Genomic DNA, 15,995 nt, shown 5'->3' with positions numbered 1-15,995 from the left:
CCCAAGATTAGGGGACTTAGAAGAATGTAAACAGCTATTTAGCTGGTCCCTTGCATTAAAAAAAAATCATAAAAATTGCTGTTTGTGTTCCAAAATAAGCATTTCAGAACTTGTGTTTTGTGTTTTTAACCTTTCTCTAGGTGATAAAAAGAATGATCAAGTGCTGCTCTTTACTAAACTGTCACACCCAGGTGAGAGGTGAAACATGGCATTAAGTAAAATATTTGTTAATATTTTCATGATAAAAACTGGGGAGAACTTTTTAAAAAAGACTAAATCCAACTTTCCTTGGAAATGCAATCTGCAGTAAAGTAGATTTTGTTGTTACCTTTGCTTCTAGGACACACAAAGGACTGAAATTAATGAGTAAATAAACATCTATTTGGAAATGTTCTAAAAAGTAGTAGTCTGTGAGTGTTTTGGCCTACTTTTCTCTTATAATGCAGATTTTTTTTTTTTTAGAGAAACAGTACAGTATCTGTGGGGTGGTGTTGGGAACCTGGCCTTGTTCTTCATGATAACCACAGGTGGCTGTTGCTGTTCAGTGGGATCATTCATTCTCCAAGAAGTAACAAAGCTTATATTTGGCTCTGATTTAAAAGCTATTAAATGCATTTAGAAACCTGGAAACCAAGTCAGTCCCTTCAGATCTGAGTAAATTCCTCTTAGCTATTGCTGCTGTTGATGTGTCAGAATAAGCCCTATTCAGGTGCTCAGAATTTGCTTGCTGTGGAAACAAAGACTAGATTAGGTCCAGAAAGGCACTGGGATTAGCAAGGTGTTGTGTGGAAGGTTTCAGTGTGGGGGGAATTCAGACTGTCAGAATCACTGCAAGTCTTTCCTTACAGGTAGCTATTTTGTGCCAGTTCCTCAGAGAAGTTGATTATAAAACTGCATTTAAGGCACTGCAGGAACAGAACAGGTAAATGTTACAACAAAGTTTATAGATGCATAAACCCAGAATGTGAATGTGTCAGTTAACCTAACCTGCCTTGTCCTTCAGTCATGATGCCATGGATTCTTACTATGAATACATCTGGGATGTCACCATCTTGGAGTATTTGACATGTATCCTTTTGCTGGAATGCCACTCATACTGGATGTTCACAGCTGGAATAAGTCTATTTCTTCTCTAAGTGACTTTCCTTGACTGGCCCTCAGATCTCCACCACAAAAGAGGCGAGACAGACAAGCGGCAGATAGCAGTAAGTTAAACTGGGGTGCTCAGGCTGCTGGGATTTCTTTAGAGTGTCTTTCCTTCACTGAAACCACATTTAAAAAGAATTGCCACTTCCAGTTTTAATTTTGTCACACAATTCTTTTAGAGTCTGTGTGCTCCTGTGAAGCTGTGGCTCCAAAGTTGTAGGGATGGGGTGGCAGAGCATGTTACAGAAATAAATCACCCATGGAACTAGTGCTTAAAATGCCTTGAAATGAAACAGCTTTACTGGAAGGCCTTTTGCTAATGGTGTCTCTCCTCTTTTGTTTCAAGATAAAAGCCATTGGCCAGACAGAGCTGAATGCCAGTAATCCAGAGGAAGTCCTACAGCTTGCTGCACAGAGAAGGAAAAAGAAGTTTCTTCAAGCAATGGCAAAACTTTACTTCTAGGCTAATGCTGGAAGACTTATTATAAAACATGTAAAAGTGAAAAAAAATCTTTCAAGCCTTTATTATTTTTAAAAACACATTTAAATTTTTATACAACATTTACAGTCTAGTATCTTTCTTCTTAGAAATAGATGAAATCTTATAATAAACCCCTTATTTTTACAAACTGTACAGAAGGCTGGAAGCAACTTCAGCTAGTTCCACAATGGCTTGTTTGAAGAAGACATGAATTCAAGTTTGTCAAGTTGGTGTGAGTGTAATGTGGATGTGGGTGGCACCTGATGCTCTAGTGCAGCTTCAGGGGCTGCTCAGTGTCATGTAACGCTTGTCCCTGGACATGAGGCACAGATAGGAGCATCATGAAAGAGGGAGGAGGACTGATACCCATCTTTCCCAGTACTGCCCTTCATCACAGAAGTGACTCAGAGGTAGTGAATATTCCAAGAAAAACACAGTAGTTAATGCTGTTTATAAAACACTGATAACTTACAGCTCCACAGTTAAAAATACTGTTCCTATGGCGGGAGTGGTTGTAGAGTACCTGCAGCTCACTTTATTCCATACCTTCTCCAGTTCTCATTCTGTTCTTTTTGCAAGTTGGTGGTGGGGCTCGTATAGGACTGTACTTCCAGTTATGGTTACTTCAACAGCAGGTCCTTTGCTGATACTCTTACCTGAGGTCAGTGATAACATTAAAACCGAAGTTTATGGCAGGCTTAAATGGCTGCTGTAAATTTGTCAGCCTCCTGTGGAGCTGGAATTTGATACAAGGCTGGCTACACTGTACTGCACCGGCAGAGTGGTTTCAGACATAAACTGCTTACCCACAGACCTCTGTAATACTGCACCTGAGCTGGGGGACTAACTGACAGGCAGTGAGCTCTGACCTTAACAAAAGAAAAAGAACAAGTCACGAAGAGGTAATCGGTACAAGCTGTCAATAAGTTCTCCTGCACATCTAGCCCAAATTAAAGCAAGTGTGACATGTAAGCTGAGTGGACCAATTTTGCCACTAGGCCCTATTAAAAAAGTTCTTGAAATTAATAAGTTAGGAATGGTGAGAATTAAACTAAGTTGTGTCAGAATGGACCAAGGTGGTCCAGGCTCCTGTGACAGCAGGGTGGAATGCTCAGTTGAACTCTTGTCAAGTCTCAAGGACGATGCTGTTCTCAATTTCCTGCTGTGTCTTTTACTGTCAAAGTCTTGAATAGCATTAAAGAACATGAGTCACCTTTAGTGTGGTCTTGTTCTGAAGCACCAAGTCCTGTTTCTGAATCTTAATGATGTTTGACTGTATTTCATTTCTTCTCTGTGCTTTTGGGAGGGGTTATTATTCCACCTGTTGACACGGGCGATAACTGACCTGGGGCAGTGGACACTACTCCACTGTTCACTTCTTCCTGTGAATGGGGGGAAAAAAGACACCAGTTAGTGCCCGCCACAAGGTCTGCTCTTTTGTGTCATTAGTCAGCAGCACTACCTTACACCACTTGTACAATTCAAGTACTCCAGACTTAGGATACTGAGTAAAGCCAAGGTGACATTACACAATGAAGTAAAGATTATTATCTTAGGAACACCTCTCCAGTACTGGTAATCCAAGTGTTTGCTTATGGCCTGGGAATGTTACAGTAAAACACATGTTGTTTACAGCATCACTGGTAGTTGGGCACCTCTGACCACACTGGCTGAGGGGAGCCAGGCAGGGTGTGAGCAGGGAGAAGGGATGTGTAATGTACCCTCATGTGTAATGCACATCCACAGACCACCTACCAGCATGTCCAAGTAATTTGTGTGTGTCTGGATATTATGTCGATCTTCTGCTGCAACCTTCTTAAAGTTCTTAAGCTTCACAGGGAATTTTTTTGCCACGTTCACAAAAGGAACCATCCATTCTACACACTCTGAAATGTTGTCCCAATCTAAGCCTAGAGAGTAGAACACAGGAATATATTTAAACATTATGGCCATAAGTTTTAAAAAAACAATAAATAATAGTGCAGATAGAAATTCAGAAGCATCCTCCCAGAAACTGGCAGCATTTTCTTATGCTTGTTACATGAAAGGGTAGTGGCTAAGGATGGTGAGTGCAGATCACAAGGGTTCTTGGTGCTTTCCAGGGAAGGCTGAAGCAACTTTCAGCTTCAACAGAAGATTTTGGGTCATGCTATAAAAATATACACTGGGTACTGCTGAGAGACATGACTGCTTGAGAACTACATTTTAGGAGAAAAAGTAGCCAAATATATAGCTAATGATCCCTCAAATAATGGGAAATTATAGAGCAAGTATTATCCCAAAACCAAGAACAGTAAATCTGCCTCATTTCCTTAGCAAAGACTGCACTTCTGAAGGGGTGTCCTTTTTTTTTTTTGAGTCTTTGTAACATCTGAAATGGTAGGAAGTGAAATTAGGGGGAAAAGAAACCCACAGAACAAACTATTAGTGTCCCTATAGCTTTTGGTCTTTGGCAGTCTGGTAAACCAATACACCCCAGCTGCCTTGGGCCTGTGGTAGCTTCCAGAACTCCCTGCTCAACAAGGCCAAGCTTTATAGCGGTGTCTTACCTGAAGCTTTCTTAACTATTTCAATTGAGGTATAGTGGCAGAGCGCTGCAGCAGCTAGTGTTCTGTACTGGAAATCCAAAGAATTCACATCCAGAATACACAGATCTAAAAGCTGAGGAAATGAAGAGTAACAAATTTTAACAGCTGATACTTTAGCATAATCCTGTCTCAGAAATGGCTATGCATACACAGTCCTACAGCTTCTGCCCTGGAACAGGGCTGAGCTCCAGGAAAATACTTTCATAAATTTAAATACTACCTAGTGTAGTATTTTCATCACTGAGCTACCTGCTTCAGTAAAGCTCTCTGAGATTGGGCACAATACATGCCCGTGCAAACTGAACCACGCACTCAAGACAAAACACTCCCCAGGCTGCCTTCTCAGCAATTACACAGAAACACAGTTAGGGGCAACACAGTTAAAACCAGCCAGCTTTCTGTAGGGTCCTAAATTATCCACCTTCCTCTCAGAGCTGTTGCTGCTGTTTACATAATGCTGCAGTGTATAGTAATTAAAAAAATAAGAGGGATTTTCATTTTTCCAGTGTACAGTAAAATTTTAAAATATGTGAGAGCAGGGAGACAAGAAACAGGGGTGCTTGTCCTCAAAACTGAGTATGAACTTCGGTGGTACAGTCAACTTGCACATTCCTTAAAAAGTAACAGGTGAGTGTAAACAAGGGAACACTTCCTTTCATGGCTTTTGGGGTGTAATGTTCAGTTTTTCTTGTCATCACTCCAAGAAGCATTTTCCAACAGTTTACTACCTACCTGTGCTATCTGAATGAATTTTTCCTGAGAATACTGAGGTAGCAGCACTTTAGGAACATCCTTCAGAGCATCCACTTGAAGATAGAGGTTCAGCCAGGAGACAATTGTCACTGGACAGAGTTCCCATTTTAAAGCCTGCAAATATTTACCAAACAGTTAAGTGCCTTAAACCACTTGAGGATAGTTTTCTGCTCTGACTTCTTCACATACCCCTCCTTCTGAGATTACTGCACAGATCGTTAAAAGACCCTAATGATCATGTACAATTTCAAGTACAGTCACATTAGATTGCATTCTCACTGCTTTTTGAACAGGGTTTGCTACGATCAGCACAAACACGTATCCCTATGCCCTTGCAGTTGGATCTTGTGTATCTCCCCCATTCAGAAGCTGGGAAGTTAAAGAGTATTTCCTCAAGCCTTCAGGCTAGCTGCCTGAACCTGCAGCTCATATCTGTTAAGGAAGAACAGATTTACAAAGAGTTCTGTGCTGGTAAGGATGGATCCTTGCCAACATGAGGGGCACTGAGTAGTATCAGGTCTTTGCCTGGCTGTCTAGAGACCCCTGTTCCTGGACAGGAAGGGACCTTGGAAAGCGCAGTGCATGACACTGACAGCCTTCCAGCCTGCCCCAGTAAGAGCCTTTATGTTCATACAAGCATAAGAAACCTTCTTGACTTCTCACAGTCAGGGATTGTAACCCAGCCAGGGGCTTCAGAGGTCCACTGCACATACAACAGAAACAGGGATGTACTAAACGTGTTCCCTTTCTAAGCAAAGAAGTGACATTAAAACACAAGGCTCAGCTGGACAGTCTTCCAACCAGCACTTAAAAACACAGCTAAGTTATTACCTTTAACATAATAAGTTCCATTCTTACAATATCATCTTCACTGCAAGCACCATCAGTGACGTAAGCAAATTCCTGTATTTTGGGAGCGTAGATTTCCTTTAAAAGGAGGGAGGGGAGGGAAAATGAAGATTAGAGTGTCTTATAGTTCTAAGAAAGATTGAGAAAATACTGGCAAATACTTTTCTGTTCCTATCAACATGTTAACATTTCTTATGCTACAACAGTGCTTTTCTCGTATGTGAGGTGACCTGAAACTCACAGGATGAGGAGATAACATAACCTACTTGTTTTTTAATATGTTGTAAAACACAGTGGAGTTATAGCAACTCTTTTAGCTTTTGGGGAAATAAATGCTGACCAAGCAATCAGAATCCCCTTTCATTTATACTCTTTCTACTCAGCCATTCCAACTGATGTTAAAACATGTACCATCCTAATTCTAGTACAGGACACTGCTGTGCTAGAAATGGGTGGCTGGTACAGGTTACCTGCAACATCAGTGCTGAGGTAGTCACACAGATTAAAAAAAAAAATTAAAAAGCTAGAGAAAGATGACAGAAAATGTCACAACCAGCCACTCTAACTGGCAAAATCCATACTACAGAGATGGTTAACATGAAAATTTGCCAACCCAGTCATGCCAGTTGGGACCAAGCATAGCTAGGTGTGTTAGTAAAAGAGTGTGCCAGCAAAACTCCTATACCAGCTGGCTCCGTGGCCACTCTACAGCCCCACACATTTCCTTAGGACAGGTAGCACAAAACCTTGGCATTGGGAACAACAGTGAGATCTGGGGGTTCCCAGTATTAAAACGTAATATCCCAAGTGTTCCGCTCAGCCTGGCCTACCATGCACTACACAAAATATGCTCTTGGCTTGGAGCTGTAGCACACAATGTAACATGTCACCATTGCTGCATCTTTAAAAGACTAAAACTCCACTAAATGGGTTTATAAGGGTATCAGCCTGATGTACAGACAGTTTGAGACTTAGGTTTGGTTTTGTTCAAGTCCCACACCCATTCCTGAGACTGTTTGCCAACTGCTGTATATTTGAAAAAAGACAAGACAAAACAAAACAAAGCTACTTCTAGCACGTTTGCATGCCTTTTAAGTTTATGTGGTCTCCTTCCCTGCTGCTGAGGAAAGGGAGGACAAAGACTACGCTCCAAGAGATTGACATATGCACAGCTGAAGGAAGACAAAAAAATTTCCCCTTCTGCCCCTTGGTATTGTACATACTCCATCAAGTTCAAAAGATTCAGACAGAAGAAATAAATGTTATCACTGTCCTTTTGGTTACTCCAAATTCAATATCCTCTCTGTAAGAGAGATTCTTACCTCAAGTTTGGAGGCAATGAATAATGAGGTAATTCCTATGAGCTGAAGCATGCTCTTGTTAATGTTCTTTTGTGTCAGCATGAATCTATCAAAAAAATCTTGAGCTAGATAGAAGGTTTCCCGGTGGAGTGCATATACCTCACACACCTACAACAGGGAAAAAGAAACCAATTCAGTTTTCTGTTATAAAACTCTGTGTACACATATTGGAGTATTCAAGCTTTAACAGCAAAACACAGTGTGCACTATTTCATCTTTTGCACACACAAACCATCATATACCTAAGTGTGGAAGGATGCTATGGTTAGTATGGGATTGGAAAAGGTATTTCCCATTGCTCCCACCTAAACACAAATTGCCTACGATATACTAACATACTTTGAAAAAATACTTTTTCCAATTTAAATAGCAATCATTTTTCCTAAAAATGCATACAGTTTTTCACTCAAAGCCTTGTTAAGGGAAAAAAACCCAACAAAACAGCAATGCGTGCGAGCGCACACACACACACACACACACACACACAAATTAGCTAGATTAATAATACTAAGGGCTCAAACCTTAAGTTGAAGTCAGTGAGCAAATGCTCCCTGTATTCCTAGTAGGTCTGTCCCAGGGTAGAATCACTAAAAAAACCTGAAGTCTTTGGCTCTACGGCAAATGAGCCTGGAAGCTGCTGCTGGAGGGGGCCTCTGCTGGCAGGCCAGGAGTGCTGCCTGCAGCCCCTCAGGCTCACTGACGGCCTCACTAAGCAGGAACAAAACTGCAAGAGCGGCCATCTGCTCCATCCCAGTGCGTGTTTCCCTGGCAGGGAGAACTTTTAATACTCGCATTGTATCAAAGTGTTTCAAATGTCAGTTCAACAAAAAAGCCGAGGAGACTGCCCAGGCCTGGAGATCTTAGGGGGAGCTCTACTTTTTCATATAATCTCTAATTGAATTTGGGTGGGACTACCACAACTGCATCTTATCTGCAAGTCTATATCCCTTCCACAACTAGAAAACAGTTAGATATCTATAAATTACTTACCATCTACATGCAGTAAAGAACAGGAACAGAAAAGAACATCCAAGAAATAGATCCTAAGTGCTTCATTATTTTACTTGGATACTATTAGCTATTTCCCAAGATAAGGTTGGAGGCTCATTTGCAAATTAAAACCCTTCCTGACCACCAAAAATTCAACTGGTTGGCAGAAATAGCACAGCCCATTCTTTTAGACCTGATATAATATTTGCCAATTGCTGTGCTACTCTGATATTATTTGCTACTGCTCCAAAGAAGATTCAGAACCACAACTGTAAAGATCAGGCCCACCCATAAATAAATGGCATCATTATTGTAAAAGTTTATTGTCCAAACATAATAATGCCTGGTCACATTAAACAGTATCTCAGTTATAATATTACAGAAGACAGTGTTAGGAGTTGCTGGGACTTAAATCCACTGCGGTGTGTAGAACCACCGAGCTAGACAACAGCACGGCCCCTTGCTGACATTCTTGTTTGGAAACCGGGTGATTTCCCAAGAGTTCAAGACTTCAGAAAAAGTGCAACAAACCAATGTAATGGCAGTATGTAAATTACACTTTAGAGGAAGTAGAAGCACACAACTAGAATAGTTTTTATATTCAATTCATATTATTAAAAAAAAAAAAAAATCTTTCCTTTTTCTTGAAATTCCCTGCTCTTAGGGCTGGCTGCTCCACCAAGACAGTGAGAGTGCCACTGTAACATCTGCTTCCTTGGAATACTTGATATGGAATTGATAATCCTGCAAGGACTCTTCTGCTGATGGGCAAGGATTGCATGAAGCAAAGATTGCTTTTGGCAGTGGTGATTGAATTTGCTCAATATAAAGTTCTTGGAAACGCCTCCAAAACATAACTTTCTATTTACAACACTGATACTCCTTCACATAGGCTGCCAAGATTGAGAGCTTTTACTGGACAACTGGAATAGTCTGAAGTAAACCAATTAGATCAGAATATGGATATGACTTACTTGTAGACCTTTCACATAGGGATCTGTCTATATCAAGAACCTTCAGCTCTCAGCCACTGAAGTACTACTTTCTTCTGCTCTCTTCATATGATAGAATTAAAAATTCCCTATGAAATCAGTAAATTGCATCGGGGTTGACACTCAAGAGCTCTTGACAGGGACAGGGTGATAACTCAAGTCCTCGATACAGATGTTTCATGGCTTAGATACAGTCTAACATGTAAAGTCATAGCTCCATACCTGGTCTGTCTACAGCAATTTCACTACAAGTCTCAAAATTAGATTTCTCTCCATTGCAAGAAGTAGTATGGCAAGGGTAAAAGTTAAGTACTATTGCTCACTGTCCTGTGTGGAACATTCAGCATCTCCTGCCAGGGAAGGCCTGGATGTAGCTCACCAAGGGGATCAGAAGCAGTCACTGGTTCTGTTGCAAAATAGTTTTGCCATTTTTTCATAACAGAATGTGTTGCTATTAGATATTTATATAAAAGCTGTACTTCTACCTGCCTACTTCACAGGCACAACACATGGCAAAGTAGCTAAAAGAACACACCTCCAAGAGCCAGTCCAACAGTATCGATCTCATATGAGGCTGCAAACTGGAATGTAGTGACGTGAAGTGTTTGCAGTGAGCATATCTGTTCTCCTTCATCAGGATGTTCAGCCAGATATCTTTGGAGTTTCCCCAGCTATGGAATAGAATTACACAAAGCATTATCAAGTATGTATTCAGTTCACAAAAGGAGAATAAAAACACTATTGTTTACAGACATTCAGAAACAAAAATTCCACATACTACAAGATCTTTATGGTAATCGCAAAACTGCAGGTATACTTGAGATATTTTACATCACCACAACAGCAGTCTGCTAAGATCATCAGCAAGTCCAGTTCTATAGAACAGACATTAAAACTGAACATGTACCTCCCAAAGTTGCACATGCAGGTAGTTTCCTATTTTGCCTAGTTGGGTTGCTGTTCAAAGAGCGAGATAAAAGCAAACCCTCCCCCATAAAAAAAGGCAACACATCCCCTCCCCAAGAAAGAGAAGACATAAACTAAGCTGGACCAACTTCATGTGAGAAAAACATTTACAGATGATACTTAAAAGTCACTCATCCATCCCTTTATTGCCTAGCCTACTTCAAGGCTCAGAAGCAGGCTACTGAGAGGAAAACTGAGTTCCTGTTTATTGCTAACATTTATTAGCACTCCGGTCTACTTGGGAAGATGATGCCCATATCATCAATATGGTTTCTTTGTATTTGTTATTAATTGATACGGGCTTTTTCTTAGATGTACTTCTCATGCTGCAGGTACTAAGAGGGACAGCGTGTTAACCAGTGAAATTATGACTTCCTACTGAAATTTTCGGAGCTTTATATTTACCTTTCCCCAAGCAGAAGTAGAGAGACAGAGCTGATTTGTAGGGCATTGCCTACAAATTCTAAACCACATCAGTTTCATTCTGATATCGTAAGTTAAAAGCTGGAGAGATACTTGTTTGTTTAATGCACAAGTCCCCCAATTTAATCAAGCGAGCATTGAGAAATCAATTACGATCTTCCTACAGCAATTAGGGAAGCGTGAAGAAGTCAGGAAAAGTAAATTATCCTCTTATTCAGCTAGTCAGAAAGAATGGAGGTCAGCTTTACCAGATGCCTATCAACAAGAGGATTAAACACCTTGCATGGAATTCTGTATCTGACCATGTCTTTGAGGCAAAACATCACTAGGCAGCATCTCCCAGTTCTGATCAAGTTTTGGCCAGAACAAAAAAAACCAAGGTGTATCTAGAAAGGTTCTCCTAAAGTAATGCTTCACATTCTGCTTCTTTTCTCATTCACCTCAGCAGAAGTTTTCCCTAATGCATTGCAGTAAATTTATCACCTTTTTCATTAAACCCCAGGCTGATACAAATAGCAGCTGATACTCATCTAACACACCTGAATGTCTAAGAAATTCTGAAACTGAAAACTATGATTTAGTCATATAATCTACGCCTCTGTAGAAGGGAAGCTTTCTAGAATTGTGACTGCACTAAGCATACTGCACTGCATTAGCAAGCTACTTGTGATATTGCCACAAGTTTACGTGAACATTTTAAAGTTCTTAGTGAAAATTCTGCTTCATATTTTTTGATCACTCAGTTCTAATAGTACTGAAAGAAGTTCAGTTTAACCATTATGTGCCTCTTAACCACTTGGAGTCTCCAGTGTTAAGTTATAAAAGGACAGCTTCGAAAGATGAAAATTATCTGTCTGGTAAGATAAGATCAGGAAAAAAAAAAAACAATGACCAAAATTTTTTTTTTTTTTGTGACATTGAATTTTTTGTGGAATGAGGAGACAAGCAGAGGTGTGTATTATACAAGCACAATGCAACAGATTTTATTGCAGTAGTTCAGCATATTTGATAAAACATCAACAACTGCTGCATCCGGTAAACTTACTTGAGTTCAGGCAAAGGCGATGGATTTATGAAGAGGTTACTGAACCTGTACTTTTTGAATCTTGAGAAGTCAGTGGTCACTGATTCTTTGTGAGGTGTTTCAATAATTATGCAAGGCGAGATGCCTCCAGTTATCGTGGGCGGCCAACAACTCTGCAAAACAAACAAGGTATCTTTAAAATGCTGGTTTTACTGTGAGAGTAAGAAAGGCATGAAGTAGATTATAGTAACAGCAATATATGTAAAGTATGTTAGTCTTTTTGGATCTCAGCATCAATTCAGGCACCGAAACTAAGAAAGACAAATCAAATGCCAATAAAACCTTTCACAGTAAAGAGGGAACATGTATAAACAGATTTGATGGATTTAGGGAACTCAGCTTTGACAGAGACAACCGTCTTTAGTTCATGAACCCACAAGTAACCTATTTGTTGCTTGAGTTGCTCAGTTACAGTACAAAAGGCAAAGATACTCATTGGTACTAAAACACAAGACTGCAGGTTGCTAGTCCTATCTACTTATCTACTCAGAGGGAAAAGAAAGGAGAGGGTCTAGGTTCTACTGTTTCTCAGTGGAAATTCAGCAACTTGTTATCTTCCAATTAAGTGCTCCAGAGAGGAGCCACCCATCTCAGCTCCAGAGCTAGATACCCACTAAGCAAGCAGCAGCTGTTAATATCTCTCAGCCTGCCAATGCCAAATATGGGATGCAATGACTCAAAAGGAAAGAAGTGCAAAGGTATTCATGCAGAAAGCCTCAGAGAAGGAATTTTAGATTACTGTAGTTAACTATAACCTGTTTCACTAACGCTTATTTGGCTCTACATAACCAATACAAGTAAGGAGATATCAAATCCAAGGAGCACATGCAATGTTGTAATGGCTGACAGCCTTCAAAATGGTGACACAGAACTTAAATTGTGTGGAGTTGGGGGAGAAATCTCATTCATAAAGAATGGCAACAACAGCCTCTGAACACAGAAACTTTTCCTATATAGTTGACTTGCAAGGTAAACTACACAGGATTCCCTTAGTATATCCAAACCTATTTATAGCCAGACTTCAGTATCCCAAGAGTGAAGTTACATAGTCCAGCAGAATTGACCTTAAGGTGCAGCCCAGAGAAAAGGGAGGTCCTACTCCTCCTTCTCTCCTGTGATCCTCACTGCCCAAGTCCACCCCTTCCTTCTTTGGTCAGCTTTGATGCTTGTCAGACCCTCTGCTGGGTTGATTCAACTCACTAACCTAGCAAAACATTAACTGAACCTGCATACTGCTTCATTCAAAGAGAACCAAAAATAGAGCAAAGCAGGGGATGCAGTGCATGGTCAGCTATCCAGGAAGGAGACAGGAAAGCAGTATTTCCCCCTTTCAGCAAAGGTAAGTTGTGACACACAGTTTCACTCCAAGTACAGCTGATGTACTTAAAGTATTTTTTCCTACTCAAGGTTTACAAAGATAGCCCCACAATCAGAAGAATTTCACTTCACCGTAGCTGTTAAGTCTCATTTACTTTACAAACAGAAAAACTGCAAAGAAGATTGTTTGCAAAAGAAACTTATATTATTTTACTAATCAGCTTTAAAATAAATGTCTGTAAAGCCCCTTGCTTATTTTAAGAGTAGCCTGTGTCAGTGAAGACAGAGTCCTAAACTGATTTAAATAATCAAAAGAACTGTTAAATGAAAGTAAAGACAGCCTGCATGGTTATGAGACAACTAAATGGCCGTGAAACCACACCTAAAGTTAAAACAAGTGCAATGATCTTGTTTAGACTTGCCTCTAGGCCTTACCTGCTCTGCATGTGGAATTGTTCTGAAATATCTGGATTTATTCTTTTACACCTAACCTACTCTGCAGTGGTTTTTACATTGAAAGATCCTTTATCTGCAACAAGGTCACATGTAAAAAGGGCAAAAACATATAAAGAGGTGCTAAGCTCCCACAGCTTTCAATATCTGAAGATACAAACTTCCCCTATTCAATACTTTCTGGTGTCAAATGCATGATTTCACACCCATCAACATAAACCACATGGAGTCCCTCACCTAGTTTGAACTGGTATCAGGATTGAATTACCTTAATCTCATATTGATGTTTTTTGGCAATTTTTCCATCTTCTCTTTTCTTAATCTCCTGCTGAGAAGAGACACACGTCAATACACTGACAGTGAGCAGCACACCCACCTCTAGAGCTCAGGCAAACTCTTGCTACCCTGTCCCACTTTATAACTTGGCAGAGTAAAGACTGTCCCATCCAAATGCACTGCAGAACTTTCAGTATTATTAAACTTTTCAAGTTGCCCAAATAGGTCACCTCTGCTGTTCTCCTTTTCCTGGTCTGGAGATAATCTAGTGTTTTCAGTTCTTGTGGAGACTCTTCTTGACAGGACAGTGGCTGCTGCTGCTTAGCTTGCAAACGGCTACTGCAAAGAGCAAAAAGACATTAGACATTAGGAGAGTAGCAGTTGTTGGATGAGTACAGATAATCTTGGCACAACACAAACAGCTTACCTGCGTCTTGACATCTTCTTTGGGTTTTAAGATCTCTACCTGGATCAAAGGAATAAGATGAGCTCAGTTAGTGTATCATCACAAAACTAAGACCAAGTTCCCTACTTTGCATCATGAACTCATTACAAAAAGGAACATGGTTTACACAGCTCAAACAGAAGGGCACAAGTACTTTAGTGGTCTCAGGAATGCCTGAGCAGAGCATGACTGTGGTATATAAGCGCACACAGCTCCATGTCCTGCTGCAGAGTGCCCAGGTATGCCAGTGGCCAGTATGACTCAGGCTGCATGGGGGTGTGGAGTAAGTTGTAAAGGGACATCTCCCACACAAGAGGATGTTGGGGGTCCACGGGGCTGTGACCCCCTCCACTCCTCCCCACCTTCCATTCCAGGCACCCCCACAGACATAGGTTTTGCCGGTGCTGCCGCTCCCCCCGGGTGGATTCCCCCCACACCTGCCGGGTTGGCGGTGCCGCGCTGGGACGGGCCGGGCCGGGCGCCGCCCGCGCTCCCGCCGCGCCGGTTCCGCGCCAATTTCCAGCGAGCGGGGAGGCGGCGGCGGCGGCCTTGCCGGGATCAGGCGGGGCGGGGGGCACCGCCACCCTCCTGCGCTCCCCCTCCCGCGGGGCCGATCCAGCACCCACCCGCTCCTGAAGGGGCTGAGGGGACGCGTGAGGGGACAGGGCCACCGCCCCGCCCCCCCCGCGCTCCCGCCTGGCTGCGAGCGCGGCTCCCTCCAAAACCTGAGGGGGAAGGAAGGGGCTGCCGGGACGGCGCCTCACACGCGGGACACCCACCCCCTGCCAGGACACCCCTCACAGGGACCCTCCGAGGCGGGGACCGGGGCTGTGAGGGGGTGTCCCCACGGGCACCCCACTCCGAGGGCCGGGGCGGGGGAGCGGGGACCGGCAGGGTGCAGCGCGGGCGCGCGGTCAGGGTCAGCCCGCCAAGCGGCTCGGCCGGCATCCCCGCCCCCAGCGCGCCCGGCTCCCTCCAAAATCGGGCAGCCCGCCCCCCGCGGGGCTCTCCGATGAAGTGCGGGGGACAGCCGATGGCGGGATCACCCCGGCACCCTGCGCTGCTCCCACCGGGTGCACCCGCCCGGGCCATCGCCGCTCACGGCTCCCTGCGGATGGGGCCGCTCGTGGGGACATCCTCCCCTGGCCCGCCCTCCTCAGCCCCTCTCCCTCCAAAACGCTGCCCGGGCGGGCGGGCAGGCAGTCCGCTTTACCGCTCCCGGTCACTGCTCCCGCCTCACCGCTCCCGCCTCATCGATCCCAGTCACTGCCCCGCGCCGCCGCCAGTGCGCCCCTGATACCCCCCAACACCGGCACCACCACTACTACCATCATCACCACCATTCTAATCACCATCACCATCATTATTATCGCCACGCCAGTCATCCCCCGTCCCTCCCGACGATCCCCCGCGCACCTCTGCCGCTGCCGCCCGGGCCGCACTGCTCAGCTGGCGCCGGCGCCAACCCGCTATATAGCGCGCCGGGCCCGCGCTGCGCATGTGCGAGGGCAGCAGGCGGCTCCCCTGCCCGCCCGCGCCCCGCTCGCCCCAGCGCCGCCCCTGGGCCACGGGGCCGCGCCGACCCCCGCAGCCCCCGGGACACTCCGCGTCCCGCCCGCCTGCCCCGTCTCTCCCGGCAGAGGCGTCCCAGGAGAGCGGCAGGCAGCGCCGGGAGGAGCGCTGCCACCGCTGCCGCCGCCCGCTGCCTCTCGCTGCCTCCCGCTGCCCCGGCACCTCTCCGCCTCCCAGGGCACACCCGGCGCCATCGCCCCGCTCCGTTCCACCGGCCCCGCATCCCGCCGGGACGGCCGCGGCTCCGCCGGCGGCCCCGCGCGCCCCGCGGGGCTCGGCCTGCCCGCCCCGGGGCGGGG

The 15,995-nt window shown here is 44.0% G+C and overlaps 3 protein-coding genes across 11 annotated transcripts in view; 2 read left to right on the top strand and 1 right to left on the bottom strand.

The window, feature by feature from the left end:
- The window catches only part of INTS8 (integrator complex subunit 8), a 24,105-nt gene extending 22,400 nt beyond the window's left edge, over positions 1 to 1,705 (top strand). The window contains exons 23-27 of one of the 2 annotated variants that reach the window (XM_027692362.1): positions 141 to 191; positions 849 to 922; positions 1,004 to 1,068; positions 1,162 to 1,205; positions 1,493 to 1,705. In XM_027692362.1, the coding sequence (XP_027548163.1) occupies positions 141 to 191; positions 849 to 922; positions 1,004 to 1,068; positions 1,162 to 1,205; positions 1,493 to 1,609 (351 nt within the window). In that variant the 3' untranslated portion in view covers positions 1,610 to 1,705. Of the gene's footprint in view, positions 1 to 140; positions 192 to 848; positions 923 to 1,003; positions 1,069 to 1,161; positions 1,206 to 1,492 lie in introns of those variants that run through there. The other variant, XR_003535691.1, reaches the window with a different exon arrangement.
- CCNE2 (cyclin E2) lies at positions 1,649 to 15,937 on the bottom strand. Of its 8 annotated transcripts, none has more exons than XM_027692365.1 (12): positions 15,859 to 15,937; positions 14,107 to 14,145; positions 13,910 to 14,018; positions 13,672 to 13,731; positions 11,595 to 11,746; positions 9,696 to 9,831; positions 7,140 to 7,286; positions 5,800 to 5,895; positions 4,948 to 5,082; positions 4,177 to 4,288; positions 3,383 to 3,537; positions 1,649 to 3,009 (listed from the first exon to the last, which is right to left on the bottom strand). In XM_027692365.1, the coding sequence occupies exons 2-12, from the start codon at positions 14,118 to 14,120 to the stop codon at positions 2,908 to 2,910; spliced, it is 1,218 nt and encodes a 405-aa protein (XP_027548166.1). In that variant the 5' UTR covers positions 14,121 to 14,145; positions 15,859 to 15,937; the 3' UTR covers positions 1,649 to 2,907. The 8 variants fall into 8 exon arrangements, with proteins under 8 accessions (XP_027548166.1, XP_027548171.1, XP_027548170.1 ...); XM_027692370.1 differs by having other exon boundaries at positions 13,910 to 14,015; positions 15,859 to 15,902; XM_027692369.1 differs by lacking the exon at positions 15,859 to 15,937 and adding an exon at positions 15,541 to 15,595 and having other exon boundaries at positions 13,910 to 14,015.
- Positions 14,381 to 15,421, top strand: LOC113971887 (basic proline-rich protein-like). The gene has a single exon (XM_027692345.1). It carries the CDS (start codon positions 14,381 to 14,383, stop codon positions 15,419 to 15,421), a length of 1,041 nt encoding a protein of 346 aa, XP_027548146.1.
- Positions 15,938 to 15,995: the final 58 nt, after the last annotated feature.

This window comes from Neopelma chrysocephalum, unplaced genomic scaffold (genome assembly GCF_003984885.1).
Source record: "Neopelma chrysocephalum unplaced genomic scaffold, ASM398488v2 Primary Assembly neopelma1_86, whole genome shotgun sequence".
Taxonomy (NCBI): Eukaryota; Metazoa; Chordata; class Aves; order Passeriformes; family Pipridae; genus Neopelma; species Neopelma chrysocephalum.
Note: the sequence above shows the minus strand (reverse complement) of the source record. Positions and strands in the feature narration are given on the sequence as shown.